The 12,244-nt window shown below is 42.0% G+C and overlaps 1 protein-coding gene across 1 annotated transcript in view; it reads right to left on the bottom strand.

The window, feature by feature from the left end:
• Positions 1-1,692: 1,692 nt before the first annotated feature.
• Positions 1,693-12,244, bottom strand: part of LOC121004849 (murinoglobulin-2-like) — a 136,706-nt gene continuing 126,154 nt past the window's right edge. Inside the window, exons 33-37 of the mRNA XM_040437240.1 lie at positions 10,847-10,915; positions 7,789-7,891; positions 5,275-5,316; positions 3,396-3,530; positions 1,693-1,870 (exon numbers count right to left, since the gene is read on the bottom strand). Of these exons, the coding sequence (XP_040293174.1) occupies positions 1,839-1,870; positions 3,396-3,530; positions 5,275-5,316; positions 7,789-7,891; positions 10,847-10,915 (381 nt within the window). The 3' untranslated portion in view covers positions 1,693-1,838. The remainder of the gene's footprint in view (positions 1,871-3,395; positions 3,531-5,274; positions 5,317-7,788; positions 7,892-10,846; positions 10,916-12,244) is intronic.

Genomic DNA, 12,244 nt, shown 5'->3' with positions numbered 1-12,244 from the left:
GAGGAGGGTGCAGATACAGAGGATGAGGAGGGTGCAGAAGCGGAAGGCTGAGTGAGCCACTCAACCAACTCTGGTGCGTCCTTTGATGTAATCGCACGCACCTTCTCCAACTTCCCACTTAGGCTCTGGCCTGGTGCACCTGCCTGACCCCTACCACCCCTGCGGAACAGCCTGCCTCTTCCTCTGCCTGTCATTTTCAAAATGACCCTGTGACAAAGTCCCTATAGAAGAGCAGTATTTGTGGAAGCAGGTATATCGCAGGACTCAAGAAATATTTTGTGGAAGCTGGTATATGAATCCACTATCAGTACTTTGTGGAAACAGGTATATAGAACCCAATAATGAGTATTTGCTGGAATCCGGTAAATCAAACCCCTTTATCAATATTTGGTGGAAGCTGGTGTATCGCAGGCCTCAATAAATATTTTGTGGAAGCTGGTATATAAATCCCCTCTATCAGTATTTTGTGGAAACAGGTATATAGAAGCCAATAATGAGTATTTGCTGGAAGCTGGTATATCAAACCCTGTAATCAATATTTGGTGGAAGCTGGTGTATCACACCCCTCAATCAACATTTTGTGTAAGCTGGTGTATCACACCCCTCAATCAGTATTTTGTAGAAGCAGGTATATCGCACCCCTTAATCAGTTTTTTGGGGGCAACAGGTATATCACATTAGTTGCAATTAGTTATTCCAATAGCGTTTGTCCTATGTATAGCTGCAGTATCTCAGCAGCACCGCACATAACTGCTGCACAATACAAATGCACTATAATATACTTTCTATGTTAGAAGGTATATTATAGGTATATCTCACCCCTCAATCAGATTTATTTGGGGGGGAAAACAGGTATATCACACCAGTTGCAATTACTTATTCCAATAGCGTTTGTCCCTCTGTATAGCTGCGGTATCATCAGCACTGCACACAACTGCTGCACAAAACAAATGCACTATAATATACTTTCTATGTTAGAAGGTATATTATAGGTATATCACACCCCTTAGGGTCCATTCACACGTCCGTGTGTTTTGTGGATCCGCAAAACACGGACATCGGCGATGTGCGTTCCGCATTTTGCGGACCGTACATCACCGGCACTTAATAGAAAATGCCTATTCTTGTCCGCAATTGCGGACAAGAATAGGACATGTTCTATTTTTTTCGGGATCGATATTGCGGACCTGGAAGTGCGGATCCGCAATTCCGGATCCGGGCAGCACATCGTGCTGCTCCATAGAAATGAAAGGGTCCACAATTCCGTTCCGCCATATGTTTGCCTGTTCGGCGAACCGCAAACGAGCAAAGTTTGCCGCGAAACGACCGCCGGGCAAACCGCAATTGGCTGGAAGACTTCCTCAAAATAGCATTGTGGGAAAGCCCGCCAGCCAGAGCCCTCCCAGGTTTATGTGACCCTCTATTTTTATCCTCCTTGCCCTGTTTCCCTGTAAAAGTAAAATGGTGATCACATTTTTGCGTGATTCGTCCACACTTTGGATTAGTTTGCTAAATAATTTTTGTGAAATTCGTGACGAATCCCATTAGCTTAGAATCGATTTGCTCAATTCCAGCTCCAACATCAAATCCGAATAGGGTTGTCTTCTTTTAACTACTGTTTTGAGCCAGTCACTACAGGTACTGTACTACTGTACATAATTATCATGTTCTTAATTAATTCTTAACACAAACTTTAGATGTTGGAAGCTTTTTATTGAGTGTTCCATTACAGGAGACAGAAGATAAAATGGAAGACTTTATATAGTTGTCATGGTCTACTCTTCCCCAGCAGAGGACACTGGTGTCGTTTCTGGTCCCCGAGTAGTGTATTATAATTCTTAGTGTTCAGTGACTTCTATCTTCTTAAATCCTGTGAGAAATAGAAGACAACCATGAAATCAATATATTTGCAAATAAATTCATTTTTGCACCAAATTAGTTATATTTATGGAGCACGTAACCAGTTGTTAGAAGCTTCATCTTAAAACTCCCCTTTGGTTAACATTTATAAATTCAATGCATTCTCTTTTTCTACCTCCATGAAATCAGTATGCATATATAATATCTACTAATGTCTCATCATTTTTCGATGCTTATTATTCCTGTATTGAAATGAATGGGAGTAGTTCTGCAGTTATAAGCTCTGTCTACTACAGAAATGGATGGAGCCGCACAGTCCCAGGGCTACTGCATTTGCTGTAGAACAGTTAATTAACAGCGGTGCCGGGAGTCGATACCCAATTTCTCAGATATTGATGGTCTATCCTGAAGATAGGCTATTAATATTAAAATATTGGAAAAACCTTTCAACCGTGGGCTGTTAATAGACATACGTTCAGTTCATAAGTGTCATAACATTATTGAAAAAATGGTAAGGACCTAGCTACAGGAATGTAATGTCCTTATAAATGATGGTGTTTTTGATTACACTAGCAAATAAACACTAAAGTAAGAGGAAATGCCTTAACTGTACATAGATTGGGAAATGCTCTAAAGGAGGAATCTAAATCTAAAGGGGTTTTCCGAGGGAGATAGTGTTACAACAAAAAAAAAAAAGGGGTGGGGTGTCCAGAAATGAGTAACGAATGTTGGTTCTGTGTTGAAAATCCATACCCAGGATAAAAAAAGGGCACTTTCATTAGAAAATATCTGTTCCAACACAAGGTTAGTATGCTTTGGTTCCAAAGAGTAACTTCAACGGGCAGTCATCGGGAGTTGCAAAGTGTAGGGCACAAATAGGATCTAATACGGTAGCTAAAATTTTTAAGTATGAGCATGAGACTTCTAAAACAGACATAGAAGGGGAAACTCTATAGATAGGAAAGGGCTGTCCGGTCACAGATGTGTAATAAAATGATTTCTGTCCAGATTAAAAGTAAATCAGATATATGCTGGAACTGTAACAGGACTTCTGCTGTAAGATCACAATCTGCCTCATCCTCTAAAACTCCCACCCTCTGAGCTTATGCTGGAGGGAGTGTGGGGTGGGATGTGATTTGTTCCATGTTTTGTGGAAGTGCGAAATATAGTTAGTTGTTTCAGGCACCAAGTATTTGAATAAAAATTGTAGGTTTATGGTATACCAGCATCCACTGAATTAGCTATCCTGAATATGAAAATGGAACAATTGTGTATGGAAGCAAGAGGGGTGGAATGTTGTATCCTGGATGCTGCATAGGACCTGATATTAACACATTGGAAAGTGGTGACCTGTTTCAGGCCACGATTGGGTGAGCCAACATTTTAAAGAAATTTTCTATGTGTTGAGCAAGGGCATGGAGACGAGCATGGAGTAGCATCGGAAAGGCAGTGACTGGGGATTAATGAGGTGAGTAATGGCTATTTTTTATTTTAAAGAAAAGTAAAAGTATTATAAAGATATTAAGAGTTCAAACCTTTGAAGAAACACCATTTAGATGCGTAGATGCTGGAATTGAAGCAGCAGCCTTTCCCTTCACATTCCTCCTTTGTTATACCGGAGTGTCCACAATCACCTCTCTCATCGACCTTTACATCACAGTGAGCTACGACTGAATGTAGACAAGTCATTAGGGACTATCAATATAGCCATTACTATTAGGGAGCTCTTTAAAAATGTCCCTTTAGAAGCTAATTACGTATGGGAGGAGCAGGGACGGACTGGGAACTTAAAGTGGCCCTGGAAAAAATACTAAAAGTGGCCCTGTTTTGTAGTTGCGATCAAATTGATGGAAGGAAGGGCCAAAAATACCATATTGTGGCAAATTATACCACCTAACAGAGCCAAATACCACAGTCCATCACTAAATACTGCCAGAAGCACAAAATACATCCCCAAAAACGTCCACTGGCCGGCCGTGAGGAGGGCTCAGGCAGCCCCCTGGGCATCGGCCCACTGGGAAACTTCCCTGTAAGGTCTATGGCCAAGGTAGAAGGTAGTCCCACTCAGTCTTTCCCATTCAGCAATAGCATGTGGCCACGTTTTATTAACACTGTCATATAGTGTTTATCATGCAAGAATACTCAGGAGCTGACTGTCCCTGTATCACTTTTATTTATTTAAAAAAGTTAATTTCCCTCTGGTCATTCTTCCACACATAGGCCCAGATTTACTAATCCTATAGATGGCGTAAACTTAAAGTTTGTCCAGACCATTCCCCAGATTTATTACAATGGCCCAGGCTGGATGATAAATGTGGTGCAGGGATAGACACTTTTGTCAAGCTCTATGCCAACTATTGGCTGGCTTACTTTGAGTAAGTATTGTGGGACAATTTGTCAGTATTGTGGGACAATTTGGATGCAAAAAGGCACACCTTAGGCCATGTCCCTTCTATTTAGGCTTCACCCCTTTCAGACAAGCCTACCAAGTGGCAGACACATTGGTAAATCTGGGCCAAGATGTTTTTTTTTTTTTTATTGTGTTTTTTCTGCTCTGCTGGTGTTTTTTTTTTTTTTTCCAAAATGCAGTGTGGTCTAGATATCGTTGAATTTTCTGGCACTTTTCCCATAAGTTTATCTATAGGACTACAAAAAGGCAGTGAAAATGTATGTCTTGAACAGAAAAAAAGCCACAAAAACTATTAAAATATATGACTTTTTTTATATACCATAAAAAAGTAGAAAAGAATTGTGCAGAGAAGGCCTAAAAGTGGTGTTCATGTGTCTTCAAATAAAAGATCATTTTCCTGAATACACAATTGAGTAGGGCTCCTAAATTTTTGCGGGTCAGATGGGACCCATTCACTTTAATGAGCCAGCAATAGATAGACAGACTCCTTGTGCTGTCCACATCCGCATGTCTATTTTGTGGCGTCTGCAAAATGATAGAACATATCTTTTTCTTGTACACATTACAGACAAGGATAGGACTGTTATATTAGGGGCCGGCCCGGCACACGGAATGTGTGAGGGCTATATAATTAACACCCCTGGCCACATGAAAAACCTGCTCACTGGATGAAATCTTTAAGTGCAGACATATCTCTAGGTGGAACCCAGGGCAGGAGAAGCCAATCCAGAACAGAAGCCGCTCCCTCCGGCTGGAAATACTCTTAAGAGGTCCAGACATGACCAGGGCCAATAATACAGAATAAAATCGGGAATAGGGAGCACTAATAAAAGTGGACTTTTATTAAAAATGAACTGCTAAAAATAAACAGGGTAAGATGTTTCAAAGGGGGTCTCCCTTTTTCATCAGAGTGATGAAGACAGGTTTACAGTTTTACTGATGATATAGAATGCAGGCGAAAAAATGACTACTCAGATGGAAAGAATCGTTGGCTCATTCCTTACCTCCACAGCAGGGGGCGTTGTACTCGGCCACAGCATGCGCCTCTGTAATAGAGAGATAATATACAGCAGGAATGTGAGACTCACTGATAATAACATATGATTTATCATAAATTGTGTTAAAAAAAGTTTGTCAGCATAGACATAGGCAATGGCAGGAGACAGGAGGTAATACATACCTCTGTCCTCACTTCTAATCACTGGAGTGCTGTAAAAATGAACTTTCAATGCATTTGGGGGCGAGCCTTCAGGCCGCCTCAGGTTATAGGCTGATTCAGTCCTTCTCCTCTGCTCTAGCGGTCTCCTGGTTGGAAGAGCTACAGCCGTTACTTATGGCAAGGAAAGGGAGCTGCTCATACAATGAGCCAGAAGCACCCCTCGATGCAAGAAGAGTTCATTTTTACAGTACTCCATTGATTATAATCAGTGACAGAGATACTTATTACCTCTTGTCTCCTGCCACTACCTAGGTCTATCGGCAGTTTTTATTTCTGCCACTCCTCCAAAAAGCCCCAGTCTTTGGAGTGTATGGCTTATAGTAATTCTGTGGACAGATACAGCACTTCTAGCTCCACGGTGGATCTTTGGAGCTCCTTCTCTGTTGTATCTCTGATGAATACCCTCCTTGCTCGATCTGGGAGTTTTCAGGGGTTCTCTTCTCTTGTTAGGTTTATAGTTGTGCCATATTCTTTCCATGTTTATATAATGGATTTAATAGAGCCCTGGGTATGTTCAGCGTTTGACACTTTTTTTGTAACCAAATACGGATCTACACTTTTCCATAACGTTGTCCCTGTCCTGTTTGAAGAACTTCTTCAGTACCGATGTAGTTGTACTCACATCATGTGACAGTTCATGTGACATTTTTATTGCACATGGGAGGACCTTAGGGTACTTTCACACTTGTGGCAGAGTGATCCGGCAAGCAGTTCCATCGCCGGAACTGCCTGCCGGATCAGGCAAAATGTATGCCAACTGATGGCATTAGTAAGACTGATCAGGATCCTTATCAGTCTTAAAAATGCCTGATCAGTCGAAAAAATGCATTGAAATGCCGGATCCGTCTTTCCGGTGTCATCCGGCAAAACGGATCCGGCATTTTTTTTTTCACCTTTTTTTCAGTCTGCGCATGCGCAGACCGGAAGGACGGATCCGGCATTCCGGTATTCTGAATGCCGGATCCGGCACTAATACATTCCTATGGGAAAAAATGCCGGATCCGGCATTCAGGCAAGTCTTCAGTTTTTTTCGCCGGAGATAAAATGGTAGCATGCTACGGTTTTCTCTTTTGCCTGATCAGTCAAAATGACTGAACTGAAGACATCCTGATGCATCCTGAACGTATTACTCTACATTCAGAATGCATGGGGATAAAACTGATCAGTTCTTTTCTGGTATTGAGCCCCTGTGATGGAACTCTATGCCGGAAAAGAAAAACGCTAGTGTGAAAGTGCCCTTAGTAATGATATTACTGCGGAAGTTAAAACAGTTATCCAATATTTTGATACTGATGACCTATCCTCAGGATAGGCCACCAGTATCTGATCGGTGGGGGGGGGTCTAACACCTGGGAGCCCCACTATACAGCTGTTTAAGAAGACACTAGCGCCCCTGTGAGCACTGCTACCTTCTCACAGCTTACCCAGCATGAATGGGGCTGAGCGCGACACCAAGCACAACCGCTATACAATGTACGGCGCTGTGCTTGGTGAGAACGGATAAGGCCGCAGTGCTCACAGGGGTTCTAGTGTCTTCTCAAACAGCGGTGTTCAGCACTTTGGAATATTCTGGCATACAGATATACAGGGGAAACTCGAAAAATGGGAATATTGTGCAAAGTTCATTTATTTCAGTAATGCAACTTGAAACTAACATATGTGATAGACTCATTACATGCAAAGGGAGATATTTCAAGCCTTTATTTGTTATAATTTGGATGATTATGGCTTACCGCTTATGAAACCCCAAAGTCACAATTTTGAGGTACCCTTTGCTCAGGGGATATGGATTAATTAGCTGACTAGAGTGTGACACTTTGAGCCTAGAATATTGAACCTTTTCGCAAAATTCAAATTTTAAGCTGCATTAATGCAATTCCTTTTAATTTGCATTACTGAAATAAATGGACTTTTGCACGATATTCTAATTTTTCAAGTTTCACCTGTACACTCAATAGGACAAAAAATAAACAGTAAACTAAACATATTGGATCAAGTGAAATTCATGCCCCCCTAGAATTTCACCTCACATAAATGAAGGACATGTCCCCTCCTGCTAATATTTTTAGTGATACTTTACTAATGATTGTACAGAGTGCATTGCTTGTTTTAGATTTTAAAATAATCTTCACTTGATCCAACATATTTATCACAGCTGTATCAAGATATCATATTTTAGCTTTAGACAGCAAATTTCAGCTGGTTGCAAAGGGTTTCCCAAATACAGAATTTTACAGAATACATTACTAATATGTAAATACATGAATATTGTACTTTATCCCCTTATATTTTCTCATACCTGTAAAATAATAATCATGGACTACAACAATGGCAGGCTGAAGATTCTCTACATTTGACTCTTGTTCCAGAGAAAGGACAAAACTTTCAGTTGCATGGGTGAGCTGCGGGAGAACAGAATTGAAGGAAGTAAGGCATTTTTGGAAGAAAGATCCAGGACTGGCAGGTCAGCAATTTTCATTAAGTTTTATTTGGATTCTAGATGATGTATTCCTCACAGATCCATAATCTTAAGATGGTTAAACACCTTCAAATGGTGTCGGCAGAACGATCATTCAATGGACAGCTATCTCTCCCGACTCTGCCGGACATATATGTGTATTCAATGGAGAGAGAGGAGAAAGCCGCTGACAGACACCTCTTATTTCGCAGAAGAACAAAAGGATTGGCCAAAAATATTCCCTTTGCCCAATTCTTCTCACCCCGACAGCTGCCTACACACAATACACTGTCAGCTAAACCTGCCATTCCCGGTGGGTTCGGGTTCGGCTAACAATGCACTAATGCACTAATGTGCTAATGTGTATGGTGGCCTTTACAGTCCTTTGTGAGTTTTGCAGTGTCCTCCTGTGAGGTGACTCATGTACTGTATCGGATATACAGCCACCAGGTGGCAGCAGTGCTAAGACATCCAGTCTCTGCTACTACTACATCCTCCTGCTCCTAACAATTTCAATACAGGAAGTGGAACACAGGTGGTGAGTTTTTGCTGGGGGCAGAGGCTGCCCTTATGGCGGAGACTACTGCCTGCATTTGGGGGGCTGTAACAGGCTTTGTCTGTGGGGCGATTCTTGCTATGATTTTTCTGCATATACTGTATGGTACATGTAGCAGGCACTGACAGTTTATGTTTCTGTCTATGTAGTTGTAATGGGTTGTTTTTAGCAGATTACAATATATTTTTAAGCTATTTTGGAGAACTCGTAATTTAGGGAAATTCACAGATACTGTTAGTAATAAAGTGTGAAACATCACACGTGTTCCATCCCCCAAAACATGAAGACCATGGGGTCTCCTTGGTGGGTTTGATATGCGTTGTGCAATGGGAGTGTCTGCTTTATTATGGATGTCTGCCAAATGTTCTCCATTGTGACACCTCAGTTCCCTAATAGTTTTGTCAATATATTGAAGACGACAAATGCATGTGACAAGGTAAATCATTCTGGCTGTCCTGCAGTCGATGAAGGATATAATAAAATACTGCTCATTGGTGACAGAACATAGGAAATTCTTGCCTATATCAATAGATCTACAGGCTATACAGCACCCACACCTCTAGGTGCCCAATATTTTGGCGGGTAATCCAGCCTAATTGGCCTATGGTTGAAAAAAACATATAAACCGGTCTATCTTTACTATTACAGCACCTTTGATATGTAATAAGTGGGTCCTGGCCCTCCAGATGGCCTATATCAGGGTCGGTCCTCCAAATTCGCTAACATTTTAGGATGATGTCTCTAACTTGGGTGTGATTGCTATTGCATGAGTGGTAGTATGCTTGCTTGAGAACCCCCTTGAGGTGGCCCCTACTCTCAAATTGGTCACTCAAATAAAATTAGCTGCAAGATTTAAATCTGAAAAGGTGAAACATATGTTCCAGGATCTTAAATACTGGCCTTAGGAATGCCCCTCTTAAGAGAATCTGGGACTTTCGCTGCAACAGATTGTTGGTTGCAGTACTTCATGCACATGTTCCAGAAAATATTTTACTGTCAGTATTGTGGTAAATAGTAAGCTCATGACATGTGGTGGTGTCGGCCTGTATTTCAGATGTAAAAAAACATGCCTAGTAAATAGATATTAAGCTACCATGAAATGTGAAAATTGTGCTGCATTGCCTTTCCAGAGAATCAACACTTCATCAGTGTAACATAGTCACATTAAATTACAAGATTAATAGGCTTCCATGCTTTCCCCAAATACAATGTTCCTCTCCCACCAGCCCAGGTACAGGCTGGCATAGGTAGGCTGTCCGTCACCAAGTGCCTGAGATGGTGGATAACTCTCTGATGGAACGTGAAGATATTATCTGAGGATGAACTCTAGAATGGTGGTTATAAAGCAATTGTGACCAAATATTTTCTCCGCTTTGATGAAAGAAGTACCCTATTGCCCATGGCATCCCTGATCGTGAGGAATGGAACTGTAGAGGGCCTCCACATCCATACTTCCCATAGACGTGACCTCTTCACAGTAAAGACCATCAAGTTTCTTTAGCACACCCATACAGTCATGCACATACTGTAGGATGCCAGGGATGTAACAAAGGTTCTCATTATTAGATCAACATTGGTACTGAAATTCTGCGTGAGAGTACCCACCCCAGAGACAATAGGTCTTCCTTTCAGTGGGTTAACCCCTTTGTGGATTTTGGGCTGACAATAAAAGCAAGCAAACCATGGATGTTTAGGGAGAAGGTAGGCCATCTCAGTTTTATTAATAAGATTGCCTGCCAGGGCATCATCTAAAATCGATCCAAAAGGTGTAATTGATCTGTGACAACATCCCAAAAAGTTTCCATGACCATCTTGTCATTAATAAGACGATTTTTCTGGGAGAGAGTTGCAAATCAGTGAAGGGTCCCTCGCCTAGCCTGCTTCGCCCCTCATCAAACAAGTCAGTGAGGAGTTGTACATGTCATAAATCACTGGGTTTTATCTCAAACTGCAGACACAATTTTTTTTGTCGTATGAAGCAAAAAAAACTTTTTCCACTTGAGCTTGGGTATGAACAAATTAAGATCTTTAACCGCAATAATAAATCTGCGTGTTGGGAAAAAGACAAACCAGCTTTCAGCACTTTCATTTCGGTGTCACTGAGCTGTCAATGGGATAAATTGAGAATTTGGAGATGGTCAGTCCTAATGTTAGAGGAGCAAGTCATTGATGGTCGCTTTTCTTTTATCTTAGGAGGTACAGTAGTCAGGGATGGGGGCCCTGCCTAAAAAATCCTCTGTTCTGCTATTGCCCCTGCCTCTGCACTCTCAACCTCAAAAATTGCCTCTCTTTGATTTAGGCTTGAATTGTTTACTGGCACTATTGTAGTCAGGTTCTGCTCACCGTATCCAGATAAATGGTAACCTTCTCTGCTGATGCTTCTGTTCTTTGGACGCCTGGATGTTTTTTCAGCTATAAAAGTAGATGTAATTTTGTTATGAAATGATCAAGGGATTTAGTCACCAGGAAACCGTGTGTAAAACCAGACACAATGGGGTAGATTTATCAAACTGGTGTAAAGTAGAACTGGCTTAAGCTACTTTCACACTAGCGTTCGGGTGTCCGCTCGTGCGCACCGTTTGAAGGGGCTCACGAGCGGCCCCGAACGCATCCGTCTGGCCCCAATGCATTCTCAGTGGAGGCGGATCCACTGAGAATGCATCCGCCTGCCAGCGTTCAGCCTCCGCTCCGCTCAGTGAGCGGACACCTGAACGCTGCTTGCAGCGTTCGGGTGTCCACCTGGCCGTGCGGAGGCGAGCGGATCCGTCCACACTTACAATGTAAGTCAATGGGGACGGATCCGCTTGAAGATGACACAATATGGCTCAATCTTCAAGCGGATCCGTTCCCTATTGACTTTCAATGTAAAGTCTGAACGGATCCGCTCAGACAACTTTCACACTTAGAAAATTTTCTAAGTTTTAATGCAGACGCATCCGTTCCGAACGGATGCGAACGTGTGCATTATCGGAGCGGATCCGTCTGATGAAACATCAGACGGATCCGCTCCGAACGCTAGTGTGAAAGTAGCCTTAGTTGCCCATAGCAACCAATCAGATTCCACCTTTCATTTTTCACAGCTTCTTTGGAAAATGAAAGGTGGAATCGGATTGGTTGCTATGGGCAACAAAGACAGTTCTACTTTACACCAGTTTGATAGATCTCCCCCAGTGCCTTGTAGGACTAGCTCAGCTGAATGCAATGATACCTTTCACTTAGCCATCAGTTACTTCTTTCTGGAGAGAAAGCTCTTTTAATTCATATGCAAATGGTAAGCTGTTCCCATTAAAGTCAATGAGAATCTCTGTCCACTACACAGTTGATAATAATATTTCCAGCCATGGAGCTACAGATGATTACCAGGGGTGCCATCTGTCGGACCACTGCCGATAAGCTAGTCATGTCCTATGCTAAGACTTAAAGGGATTATGCAGCAATTTATATTGAGGACCTATCCTCAGGATAGGTCATCAATATTGGATCAGTGAGGTTCCAACAACCGGCATCCCGCTGATGAGCTGTTTGAAGAGGAGGCAGCGCTGCATGCAAGCACTACTTCCTCTTCATTAGGCTACATTCACATGACCGTATGTGTTTTGCGGTCCGCAAATTGTGGATCCGCAAAAAAAAGGATGACTTTCCGTATAGCATCCGTTTTTTTTATGGATCCATTGTAACCATGCCTATCCTTGTCAGCAAAACGGACAAGAATAGAACATGTTCTATCTTTTTGTGGGGCTA

This window comes from Bufo bufo, chromosome 6 (genome assembly GCF_905171765.1).
Source record: "Bufo bufo chromosome 6, aBufBuf1.1, whole genome shotgun sequence".
In the NCBI taxonomy this organism is placed as follows: domain Eukaryota; kingdom Metazoa; phylum Chordata; class Amphibia; order Anura; family Bufonidae; genus Bufo; species Bufo bufo.
Note: the sequence above shows the minus strand (reverse complement) of the source record. Positions and strands in the feature narration are given on the sequence as shown.